The 14106-nt window shown below is 42.2% G+C and overlaps 1 protein-coding gene across 1 annotated transcript in view; it reads right to left on the reverse strand.

The window, feature by feature from the left end:
- Positions 1-14106, reverse strand: part of FAM20C (FAM20C golgi associated secretory pathway kinase) — a 126915-nt gene that overhangs the window by 87517 nt on the left and 25292 nt on the right. Inside the window, exon 3 of the mRNA XM_072120479.1 lies at positions 10801-10879. Coding sequence (XP_071976580.1) covers positions 10801-10879 — 79 coding nt within the window. The remainder of the gene's footprint in view (positions 1-10800; positions 10880-14106) is intronic.

Consider the following 14106-nt stretch of genomic DNA (forward strand, 5'->3'; position numbering starts at 1 on the left):
ACGGTGACATGATCTCTGGGGACCTACCTGTGTGTAAGCTCAGCAGAGGCACAAGGGCGGAGGCAATACGTTGCATCCGTCTCCCACTGTCTCCAATGGCCTCCACTGAGCATACACAGGAGGGAACGATTTACAACGTATACTGGGCAGACAGAGGCAAGAAGGACCCCCCACCGATCAATATCTTGTGTCTATGTATACACAAAGTACAGGGGCGTAACTAGGAGAGGCTGAAGTCTGCTATGGGGCCCCCTTTCCTTTAAAAAAATATACATCTTTGTACAATCACACACATTTATAAATTCATGTATACACACATTTATATACACACACATTTATACACTCATGTATATACACATTTATACACACATACATTTAAAGGAAACCTACCACTTGTAGTGGCAGGTTTCTGATGGAAATACCGGGCACCAGCTCAGGGTGAGCTGGTGCCGGAGCTTATTTTAGTTAGCGCTTTAAACCGCGGTATCGCGGTTTAAAACACTTTTTAAACTTTATAGCCGGCGCAGGCAGGTACGCACTCGGCGCTTACCATGCGCGCGGCTACATAGGAAGTGAATGAGAGCCGCGTGCACGGTAAGTGTAGCCTAACACTGCTTCTAGGCATTCTGTGATTGGCAATCCCTCTGTTGTCCTGATTGGAGACTTAGCCCCTCCCCTCTCTATAGAGCCGACAAGTCACTGAGCTTAGCAAGATGAAATTCAGCAGCGATTTCCCAGTAAGAAGGAGGCAGGAGGAGAAGAGCCAAAGTAAGTGCAGAAGGAAATACTTTAAAGTGATAAGATATATCCCAAACTTTCTTATATTCTCTTGTGATAATAATTTAGCAAAGCTTGTCGAATAATTCAATGAACTCTCCACATTAGTAAAATAAAGGACCCATCTGGTCCCACTCACAACAGACCTGTACAAACATGAACGTATTGCTTACAAGCTTTATAGGTAGACATTTTCTTTTTTAAGCTAAGCGTTTCTTTTATATCCTTGTTTTACTTTAAAGAAAACCTACCATTTGATTTCATGCATTATGGAGCAAACATACCTTGCGAATGCTGTAGCTACACTGATGCAGAAACATATCTTGTTTAATCCCTAATCCGAGTGGTTTTGCTGAATAGACAATTATGGACCTAGGAAAAGCTGGATCCCCATAACACACAGAGCTTTCTGAAGAGCCAAGACAGGACTAATCAACCTGAGCTGAATCACTCATACACAGCAGCTGGGGGATTGTGCAGCAATTGATTATTCTGCCCAGCACATAAGCGACAGAGCATTATCATAATTATATAATAGTTTTTTCAGCAAAACCACTCAGCTCAGAGATTAAACAAGATATGTTTCTGCATCAGTGTAGCTACAGCATTCTCAAGGTATGTTTGGTTCACAATGCATCAAATCAAATGGTAGATTTCCTTTAAATAATGGAAGGTGTAACTTCAATTGAGTACAAACAAATCCAATAACCCGGCTCACCCGGCCCTCACTTTTACAACTGGTACACGGATCTCCGCCCCAAAGCAGGTATCAAACATGTAGAAAAGGAAATTGCGCTCCAGCACTCAATCGAATAAAAATTATCTTATTTATTATAATCAATAAAAGTCCATAATGAACATGCAGTACTATAATATACTATAATATAATAAGTGCATTATGGACTTTTATTGATTATAATAAAGAAAATACTTTTTATTCAATTAATTTCCTTTTCTATCAATAGAGTACAAGCCACTTGGTGCAGACTATATACAAGGATTATACACAAAGATGGAGTTATGTCCCCATAGTAATAATAAGTTAGCGTGGATTGTTATATAGATCGCTAGCTATCAATTAGTGGCTTATGTCTGTAGTAAGGTAAGTGTGTATACCCAGGACTAACCTCATCTGTATAATAGTAATAATGCACCAAAAGCGCAAAACAAGTAAACTGAAGGGTCTGTTTACTAATCCTTTATCCATGTTATTTTAGCACTTTCAGCACAGCAAGATGTTTCTTTGATTTTACACCAAAGTACATACTTATGTTTCAAGAAGGAGGCAGAAAAGTGATATTTTCTTCTTTACCTGTTTGCTTGGTTTTATATCTATATATAAATAATATTGTATATACACAGACTCTTAACCCCTTAAGGACGCAGCCATTTTACAGCTTAAGGCTCAGCCCGATTTTTTGGATTCTGACTTGCTTCGCTTTATATGGTTATAACTTTTGAACACTGTTACTTATCAAAACGATTCTGAGATTGTTTTTTCCCCACATGTTGTACTTCATTTTAGTGGTAAATTTTGGCAGATAAGTTTTGCGTTTATTTACAAAAAAAAGAAAATGTGATGAATTTTTTGAAAAATTTGCCATTTTCGAAATTCTAAATCATCACGTTTTCAGGCAGATAGATTTACCAGCTAAATAAGTTGCTGAATAACATTTCCCATTTGTCTACTTTACATTTTCATAATTTCTGAAATATCTGGATAATTTATTTTGACGTCACGCGGCTTGCAAATAGAATATCGCTTTTCCGGATTTTCAGAATTGACTATTTTGGGGATAAATACAGTTTTGAATGAAATTTTACATATTTAGCATCAAAACCCCCTATATAACCAACCCATTTTCAAATCTGCACCCCTCAAGCTATCAGAAACAGCTTTTACGAAGATTGTTAACCCCTTGAGATCTTCATAGTAATTGAATCAAAATGGAGGTGAAATTTAGAATGGTCATATTGTTCCCTTATACGTTCATTTAGCACCAAAATTTACACATTTCCAAAATATAAAAAGAGAAAACCCACCATACAATTTGTTCTGCAATTTCTCCTGAGTACAAAGACCCCCCACATGTGGCCGTTACTTGTTTTATGGGGGCACAGCGAGGCGCAGAAGGGAAGGAGGGCGCTGCAGCTGCCAGGAATTTAGTTTCCTCATTGGCCCCTTTTGAAGGCTATAAAATTTTCGCTTTTTCGTTATTGGGGCCATGTGACGGCATTTTTTTTGCGGGATGAGATGCTTTTTCCATTGTTACCATTTTGGGGTTGGTATCACCTATTGTTGAAAATTTAGGAACTTTTTTTGAGGGCAGGAGTAGAAAAGCATCAATTCTGTACTGGATTTTTGACTTTTTTTTTTTTGGTGTTCACCGTATAGACTAATAGTCATGTTATCTTTATTCTATGGGTTGATACGATTATGGGGATACCAGACATGAATATATTTTCTTACGTTTTACTAAATTTGTCAAACAAAACCCTAATGTGGGGAAAAATCTATAATTTTTGTATTGCCATCTTCCAAGTGGCATAACTTTGTTACGTTTTTGGCTACGGAGCTGGTTGATGGCTTGTTTTTTGCGGGACATGTTGTACTTTGCACCAGTATCATGTCTGAGTACATATGGTTTTTTGGTCGCATTTTATATCATTTTTTGTGGGATTGAAAAGGTAAAAATCATAATTTTTGGAGGGTTTATAACAGTTTTTTTTTACGGCGTTTATCGTGGGGGTTCAATAATGATTTACTTTTATTCTACGGGTTGTTACGGACGCGGTGATACTATATATGTGGGGTTTGTGTTATGATTTAGACTTTTTTTTTGAGTTATATGTCTCTTTATATGTTTTGGGGGTTTGGGGCATTTTTAGTGATTTATGACTTTATTTTTTTATTGAATAACTTTTTTTTTTACTTTTTCACTTTTATACCATGGGACATGAAGAAGCAATCTTCTGATTGCTTCTTCATGATAATATTCTGCAATACTCATGTATTGCAGAGTATTATCAGTGTCAGCCTATGCACTTGCATAGGCTGGCACTTTGCCAGTAAGATGACGTCACAGACGCCATCTTACTGGCAATTCTTGCTAGTAACTCTGGGGTCCAGATCGGACCCCAGAGTTACTATAGCAACGATCGGCGCCCCCCGAAAACGGTTCGGGGGGGCCGATCGTGGGGGAAAGACCCCCCAGATACTTGTTAGATGCCGCGGTCGCGCTGACCGCGGCATCTAACGGGTTAAGCACCCGCGATCGGAGACAACTCCGATCGCGGGTGTTACACTGGGGTGCCGGCTATTAGTTACAGCCGGCACCCCGTGTTTCCCGATGCCGGTTCGGCTCTGATCCAGAGCCGAGCCGGCATAGGAGCCGTGGCGGATATATCCGCCACTGAGCGCTAAGTCACTGCGCTCCGTGGCGGATATATCCGCCGCGGAGCGCGAAGGGGTTAAAGGGAACCTGTCACCAGGAATGTGATCTTTAGCTGGTTGGCAGATTCCAATAGCCTATTCTATGCTGATTTTAAAAATGCATTTGTCAGCATTCTGAATCATTTCAGTACTTTATAAAACTTTATTTCACATGACCCGGCTCCCATCCAGCAGCGTGTGATTAGTCACTAGGGGGGAAAAGGTGGGAGGGCATTTGCAGTTTCTTCAGACTATGTGCCTGTGTCTCAGTCTCCTTGTGCATTCTTTCTCTCATCCACAACATCCCCCTCCCTCTCCTGTGGAATGCACATGGCAGAAAGTGGGGAGGGGTTAGGGAGCTGCATCTGCCTGAGTGTAAAGGAAACTGATGCAAGCACTCACAGGCTGAGCTGACCCCCACCCCCGGGACTCCCCACATACTGCCTGGTAACGTGAATTAAACTTATATAAAGTACTGAAGTGATTCAGAATGCTGACAAAGACAATGCAGAAAATTGGATATGTACCGGATCTAGTAGTGCGCTGCCTTTGTTGGTCCCACCAATCAAGTGATTGTTGAGAGTCCAACACACAGATCGGCTACGGATGGAACAGGAAGCAGAACACTCCACTTCCTGTGTCATGTCAAGCCCTTTAAGAGATCTAAAAATTTAAATTTTAAAAGTAAAGTGAGTATTTTCAAAAAACAAACATGTCAGGTAATACACTGGGTTCTTAAATGGAAGGTCCAGTGTCAGACTGGCCCACCAGAGCATCGGAGAATCCTCCGGTGGGCCCCAGGTTCTAACACTCTAACATGGGTCCCAAAGATCTTCATTTGGAAACGAGTGGAGTAATAAATTCATATTATAATCTATTTCATATAGGATGATTCCAATATTATATAGTATATTATTACATCTTGTTGATGATACATCTTAAATTATATGATTTGTTTAATGGTATTTTATGGTTGAAGGGTGTGCCCTCAAGATCCCCACCTCTGGTAGGTATAACATATACCAGTGCAACTCTGGGAATGTCCAACTATTTTTTTCCCCCCTTATGCAGTATGATTGGCTAAAAGGGAGACCAAAATTGACTCGTGATTGGAGCACATGACCGGCCAAAAATTCTCTTTATGGGCCCCACAGAAGTGAAGTCAAACATGACAGTGGAGCATTTGGTCACACAATTTGAAAATCATTGGGGCTGTCAAATGTCAAACATCCAATAATCTGGAACATAGAGACCCTATTAGTGAGCAGGTCCAACCCAAACATTGGAGGTCTCAAAGTCCACATTGATAGTTGTGTTTGCTGACCTGGTAAGTGTTGTGAGGTGAGGGATGGAGTAAGAGGACTCGTGCGTTGCTAACTATTGGTATCACTGGATGTCTAGACGGATCAGGAGACCTAATATATGTAAAATCCACAATTTTCTGGTTTGAGGTTCTCCGAGGGTTCATCTGTCTACCAGCCCATGGAACATTGTCTGCAGTAGTAAAATTTGTATTGTTTTTTAGGGTTTTTATGGGTTTTCTGCTCTAATCTGAGATTCATTTGTAAGCCTGTGGTATCTACTAGAGACTGTGGATAGACGGTGCCTCTAGTAATCAGCCACGCAGAACGCACTTCTACAGCCAGATAATGGAATGTGATTTTCAGACAGAAAGGGAAAAAAAACCACAACAAATCACTAACATTTGGAATGAGGCCCGGGGAGAATCGCTTATCTCTTCTGTCCTGGGCTGGAAACGCGCCCGCAAATTATCTTCTCTCCACAATAGATTGAAATATTCTCCAAAAGTCAATCATTTTTTTTTTTTAAAAACCAGGGCCTTGTTTTTTTGGGATAATTGGAAATAATATTTGACAAGAATTTTAAAGAAATTGCTAGTAGCCCAGTGACTGTAGACACAACTAAACCTCGAAGCCTGGGAGATGCCTACAAGCCGAGCAAGAATGGGAGCAGAGTAAGAGGACCCTGCAGAGGAGCAATATCATCCCAGACTATAGTGAGATCATCAATCTACACTCAGCTTTGTCACCACGATTTTACAGGAAGATAAGGGAGACCTGTTACAGGTTTATACTATGACCTTCCATTCACATACTGCCTGCAGACAGACACTATACATAACCTGCTCAGCTCCTCCTGCTCTATAACATGCTGCCTGCAGACAGACACTATACATAACCTGCTCAGCTCCTCCTGCTCTATAACATGCTGCCTGTGGATAGTAAACTATGTACAATCTACTCTGCTCCACCTACTCTATAACATGCTACCTGCAGACAAACACTATGCATAATCTGCTCAGCTCCTCCTGCTCTATAACATGCTGCCTGCAGACAAACACTATGCATAATCTGCTCAGCTCCTCCTGCTCTATAACATGCTGCCTGTGGATAGTAAACTATGTACAATCTACTCTGCTCCACCTACTCTATAACATGCTACCTGCAAATAGGACAATATGTACAATCTGCGCAGCTCCTCCTGCTCTATAACATCCTGTCCGCAGATAGGGCACTATGTATAATTTGCTCAGCTCCTCCTGCTCTATAACATGCTGCCTGCAGATAGGACACCATGTACAATCTGCACAACTCCTCCTGCTCTATAACATGCTGTCTGCAGATAGGACACTATGTACAATATTCTCAGCTCCTCCTGCTCTATAACATGCTGCATGCAGATAGGACACTATGTAGAATCTTCTCAGCTCCACCTGCTCTATAACATGCTGCCTGCAGATAGGACACTATGTAGAATCTTCTCAGCTCCTCCTGCTCTATAACATGCTACCTGCAAATAGGACAATATGTACAATCTGCGCAGCTCCTTCTGCTCTATAACATCCTGTCCGCAGATAGGGCACTATGTATAATTTGCTCAGCTCCTCCTGCTCTATAACATGCTGCCTGCAGATAGGACACCATGTACAATCTGCACAACTCCTCCTGCTCTATAACATGCTGTCTGCAGATAGGACACTATGTACAATATTCTCAGCTCCTCCTGCTCTATAACATGCTGCATGCAGATAGGACACTATGTAGAATCTTCTCAGCTCCACCTGCTCTATAACATGCTGCTTGCAGATAGGACACTATGTAGAATCTTCTCAGCTCCTCCTGCTCTATAACATGCTGCCTGCAGATAGGACACTATGTAGAATCTTCTCAGCTCCACCTGCTCTATAACATGCTGCCTGCAGATAGGACACTATGTAGAATCTTCTCAGCTCCACCTGCTCTATAACATGCTGCCTGCAGATAGGGCACTATGTAGAATCTTCTCAGCTCCACCTGCTCTATAACATGCTGCCTGTAGATAGGACACTATGTAGAATCTTCTCAGCTCCACCTGCTCTATAACATGCTGCCTGCAGATAGGACACTATGTAGAATCTTCTCAGCTCCACCTGCTCTATAACATGCTGCCTGCACATCAGACTTTCCCTACAAACTATATCTGGAATCCCCTATTTGATAAAATATGTAATATACTAAGTGTTCTGTTTATGGGATCACCGGCTGCATTGTGTATCCCACAAAGCTGACAGTCTGTATAAAACTAATTGGTCCCTGTGAGGAATAACCTCAGAGCAAAACACTAGTGAGCACTGGAGGAACCGAGGCAGATAACAGCCCTGAGTGTACTGCGCCATCACCACTGCAAGGCACCAGGAGTGTCCGGTCACAGGAATATCATGAGGGGGCACCTACCATAAAGGGGGATACTCACTGATTATCAGAACAGGGGTCCCTTGGTATGGCCTAGTGAATACAGTATATGGCCATACATGTGTGGTCCTCTACTCACTTCTATGGGACTACTGAGGATGATAAAGTACAGCTGCAATCCCGTAATAGTCCTTTCAGATGTTACCTTCATTTGGGGTAATCATACAAATCAGGACATTAAAAGGAAATCATCCATCAAGATAAACCAGAGACACTCATAGATGCAGGCACCTTGACTGTAAAATTACGCTAATGAGCAAGAAGAGCTCTGGGGGTGTTACCAGAGCCCCTCCGCACTCCAGATTCACAGGCTGTTACAACAAGCAGAACAAGTTTAAGCCCCCTCTTCTCTCCATCCTCCCTCTGCCTGTATAATCTAGAAGCAGCAGGAAGTGCAGGGGGAGGGCCTGCTCTGCTCAGCGTAACCGCCTGCGAAGCTACAGCATAGAGGGGCTCTTATAATACTCCAAGAGCCCTTTATTAGCATAATTCTAAAAGTTGATTTTAGAAGGAAGGAGGCCATGCATAACAAAGATAAGAAGATACAACAGTTCCGGTGCCTGGATCTATGAGTAATGTCCCTGGCTTATCAGGATGGATTCTGATGGTAGATTTCCTTTCATCTAATGTATCCAGATGGATTTAAATTGATTTTTTACATCTGTGGCCATTTTAGGAGTGGGACGACTTAAATTTACTGCAATAGTAATTTGTGAAGGAAATTTGACACACTCTTAGAAAACTGGCGACTAATGGCTACCGGCTCATGCGTTGCGGTGATCTTCTGGTCTTTGGCGCTGTAGCGGAAGGGACATTCCGATTGGCCAAACCAGATCCTGTGACCCCAAATTGTCAGTGTCCAGGACCATAAGAATGTCGCAACGCCAGAACTGGGACCCGGCTCATCATCTACATAGACGACTCCTAGTACCTACCTCTAGTTAAGAACATCTTATTTGGGTTCTAGAAGATAGTAAGACACAGATAATATATATAACAGCATGACTATGCTGCTCCGGTGCCATGGAACAAGTGGTACCAGGTATCTCTGTGCCCCGAAGCTAAGGATCTTACATCGAGCCATGAGAGCCGCATTCATAAACACTTACCCAGCTTTCCATGCCAGGACCTTTGATATACTGTTTGCTAAGACAAGAGCCCTGGGCACTGGATTGTACAAGGGAAAGCTTAAGAAATGTTTTCTGAACTTCCCGTGAACCAGTAATCTAGGAAGCCAGAGTCTACATAGATATCTATAAGGAGAAGCTCCGCACTACCCAATGGCACTCTTAGAATTCAACGAATATGGAAAAAAATTTAACTTATCGCAACATTTTTCGCACAGGAGCCTTAAAGAGGACATGACACCCTGTTTTACCCCATTACTACCGCCCTCAGGTAGGGTATAAAATGTCCTTTCTAGAAATCCCTCTTTTATGTGAAATCTCACCCGTTTACCTATTAAAAAAAAAAAATCCCACCCAAAGACAGGTAAATATGACTCTTCTCATCCCATTTTCAAATGAGATGAGTCAAGTTTAGTGATTGCAGAGGAAGTGTCGCTGCAGAAGCCCCATTCTTCTGTTCTGTAGTACTGAGAAAGATGCTGCAAGTGTCATTTTAAAGATACAGATCTCTTCTTTCAGATCACATGAGGCTTTTGGCATTGTGACCTACAGAAACAGAGATCCAGGCAGCTAAAGTTAGTTGGAAATGGAAGATGCAGATAAAGATCCAGTTACTGCCTTTTTTTTAATTGCCCATAGGTTCAGTTCTGTAGCTCACAGAACCATAAGTTTGACGTGATACGAAAGATGAGATTCTGACAGTATCATATTAAAGATACAAATATATTCTTTAAGATCACATCAGGCTTTTGGCCTTGTGAGCTACAGAAACGGAGATTCAGGCAGCTAAATACATAGTTGGAAATGGAAGATGCAGATAAATATCCAGTTACTGCTCATAGGTCCTGTTCTGTAGATCACAGAACCATAAGCTTAAGGGAATGCAAAAGAAGAGATTCTTATCTTTACTATGACACATAAACCTTGTTTCTTGGTGCTACAGAACCAAAGATAAAGGCTTATGAAGTGACACTACCTCTGCAACCACTAAACTTGACTCATCTCATGGGAAAATGGAATGAGAACAGTTCTATTTTCCTGACTTTGGAGGAGATTTTTTTTATAGGTAAACGGATGAGATTTGATATGAAAGAGGGAATTCTAGAAAGGACATCACATACCCTACCTGAAGGGGTTAAGAGCCCATTTAAGTTACATTTCTGAGTTGTCTTATCATCACTTATGGGACCATTGCAGAGAAAACACATGGTCAGATGGATCCAGTAATCAATCCAGAATTTTGTCACAGTCAACCCCTCCAGTTTTCAATAATCATTATATAAGATATAATATTTTAACCACATACAACCGATACCAGCAGATATTATATCCATATTATATTATGTCTGTACAGTAACATACCCATTGTAAGAGTAGATTTATTAACCCTATCCCTCACTCTAAAAGATTTTTTGTCTAAATAATACTCAAAATCAGGTATAATATGTAAAAATAAAAAAAAAATCCACATTTACTCCTTTGCCGATACAGCCTGGTGCTCCTCCTCCATGCACCGATTTAGTGATGACATCATGACAGGGGCGTGTCCTCCAAGCAGCCAATCACTGACTATCACTCAATCACTGGCTGCGGTTATGAATTGGCTTTCCCGATGATACCATTGCTCAACCAGTAATCGCAGAGTGGCGGAGGGCCGGCAATAATGGAATATGATCACATATATATATCTACTGCAAAGCACTTGACTTACTTCATTGGCTTGAAAAGTGCTTGTCCATAATTCTGGAACGTCATGATGAGCTTGAGTTGGGTGCCTCCAGATTTCATGGCTAAAAAAAAAAAAAACGAGAAAATGAAGATGATAAATATAGTTTTTTGTTTTGTAGTAACTCATGTAGCTCAGGGGCTCAGGGGACCGGTCTAATTGCCCTTCCCATTGGGCAGGTGAATCCAGAGAAGAGCCTTTCACAGTAATGTTAGTAGACAACTGACAAGCGGGTGGCCTCTAGGGGTGTGGGACCGGGAACATCAGCTGTCAAATTCTAGATGGGTCCTCTGGCTTCATCAGCCTGGGGGGCAGAAGCTTATACACAGGAGCCAATAGTGGGGGCCCAGGGATTTGTCTTCCCATCGCTGTAGTATTAGGTGGATTTGATTTACTTAATCGTTTATAATTATTAAGACACAGGTAATATTATGTGTATTCTACGTAGTATGTAGGGGAAAGGAGGGGGCCATCAGTTGAAGATATGTCTCCATCTAATGCAAGAGCAGGAGGAGCTGAGCAGATTGAATGTAGTGTCCTATCTGCAGGCAGCATGTTATAGAGCAGCAGGAGATGAGAAGATTGTACACAGTGTCCTATATACAAGTAGCATGTTATAGAGCAGAAGGAGCTGAACAGATTGCACATAGTGTCCTATCTGCAGGCAGCATGTTATAGAGCAGGAGGAGCTGAGCAGATTGTACATAGTGTCCTATCTGCAGGCAGCATGTTATAGAGCAGGAGGAGCTTAGTAGATTTTATATAGTGTCCTATCTGCAAGCAGCATGTTATAGAGCAGGAGGAGCTGAGCAGATTATTTTTAGGGGGTCATTTACTAAGGGCCCGATTCACGGTTTCCTGACGTGTTACCCGAATATTTCCGATTTGCGCCGATTTTCCCTGTATTGCCCCAGGATTTTGGCGCACGCGATCGGATTTTGGCGCATCGGCGTCGGCATGCACGCGACAGAAATTGGGGGGCGTAGCCGAGCGAAAACCCGACAGATTCTGAAAAAAAGAAAAAAAGGTGTCGCGGGATTCGCGCTTACCTTCACCAGGAATAGGCCGGTGAATTTCAGGGCATTCCGGTGGGCCTCGGGGAACTTCAGCGCAGCAGCGCCACCTGTTGGACATCGGAGGAACTACCTTAGTGAACCGCCGGAAGACCCGAATCCTCCACAGAGAACGCGCCGCTGGATCGCGAATGGACCGGGTAAGTAAATCTGCCCCATAGTGTCCTATCTGCATGCAGCATGTTATAGAGCAGGAGGAGCTTAGTAGATTTTATATAGTGTCCTATCTGCAAGCAGCATGTTATAGAGCAGATTGTACATAGTGTTCTGTCTGCAGGGAGCATGTTATAGAGCAGAAGGAGCTGAGCAGATAGTACATAGTGTCCTATCTGTAGGCAGCATGTTATAGAGCAGGAGGAGCTTAGTAGATTTTATATAGTGTCCTATCTGCAAGCAGCATGTTATAGAGCAGATTGTACGTAGTGTTCTGTCTGCAGGGAGCATGTTATAGAGCAGAAGGAGCTGAGCAGATAGTACATAGTGTCCTATCTGCAAGCAGCATGTTATAGGGCAGGAGGAGCTGAGCAGATTGTACATAGTGTCCTATCTGCAGGCAGCATGTTATAGAGCAGGATGAGCTGAGCAGATTATACATAGTGTCCTATCTGCAGGCAGCATGATATAGAGCAGGATGAGCTGAGCAGATTATACATAGTGTCCTATCTGCAGGCAGCATGTTATAGAGCAGAAATTGCTGAGCGGTCTCTAATGTAGATGTTCTTGCTTCCTCACATGCTGATAATATGACACACCAGAGACACATCATGGATTGGCTTGTTCCTCCGTCATCCGCAGCTGATTACAAGTCTCCGGTAATGTCATGTTTCCAGACACTTCTTGTGCGGCTGCATTATACATGAAAAGAACACTTTGATTTCCAGCTAAAACATGTCTTCCACTAAGTTCAACCTGCTGACACCCCCAGCTGATTTTCTTGAAAAGTGGTGTTTATTCTCACAAAAACTATCATTACAGATGATTGCGTAGCTTAAAACATAATTATCCGGTTTCATATGCAGAACACGTTCCTTAAACAAGCCGCGTTTCGGCAATCATTGTCTATCCCGGGTCTTGGGGGGGGGGTTTAGCGATATATGTGTAAGCCAAAATTATACCGTGTCATATGAGTAGAAATGCAATCAAACTGCTCACGTTAACTCTGAGGCTGCGTTCACACCTTGCGTTAGGTTTGCGCTCTCACAGCTGAGAAGAAGAGATTTTCCCATTAAAGTGTTGTCAACATTGCGCTTACAAAACGCACGCATTAACGCAATATAACACAGTTTTAGCTATAACAAACGCATGTGTTAACATTGTGTTAACACATGTGTTTTGTAAACACAAAGTTGACAGCAATGTAATTAGGGACATTTCCTCTTCATAACTGCTCTGATGCGTTTGAAAATGCATGTGTGAATGAAGCCCTTGGTTAATGCCATACATGGTGTTTTGGTCCGTATTTCAGCATGTGTTTTCAGTCCATTTAAAAATGCTTTTTGACCGTTACCATGTGTTTGGCTGCTTACAACCTGTTCATCTATTAAGATAAATGGACAAAAATGGTCAAAAACACATGTGTTTTTAAACTGACTTGTGGCATCACCCTTATAGAGGACCCGTTGGGGCGATTTGCGGCACAAAAGCACCCACTGGTTCTTATGAACCGTTGGTTTACAGTCCTAAATTAGCTAGTCCCTCTACTTACTAAAGATGGGTCTGATGAAGCGATTCGGACCCATCTCTGGTGCTCTCCGCACCTGCGCAGTTATTTTAACAAAGCACCGTAACCTCAGCACATACACACTGATGGAGGGGTGTGATACGCCGTCTTTACTACACCAATGTGCAGGCACAGGGTGCTCCAGAATGATCTACCACCAGATTTACTTAGACTGTTTGCCCCCTTCATAAAAATTCATGCTTTGAACCTCCTGCAAGATGCAGACCGCATGTAAAGTCAACCAGTGGCCTGCAAATCTTGCGCATTCGCGGTGGCTCTACACATTTTTCTATAGAAGTTGCGAGGGGAAAAATAATGATTATGGATTTTACATTGTTCATCAAACACATGTATGGCAGGACTTGACGGTCCTAAAGGTCAAATGAGCTCCTGGTCTGAAATCAACAAATGGAAGACATCCCACCTATGCTAAGGACGGTATCAGACACTAGAAGACCATGTTATAGAGGACTATGTTCTCCACTACTGGGTCAGTTA

This window comes from Engystomops pustulosus, chromosome 8, assembly GCF_040894005.1.
Source record: "Engystomops pustulosus chromosome 8, aEngPut4.maternal, whole genome shotgun sequence".
Lineage (NCBI taxonomy): Eukaryota > Metazoa > Chordata > Amphibia > Anura > Leptodactylidae > Engystomops > Engystomops pustulosus.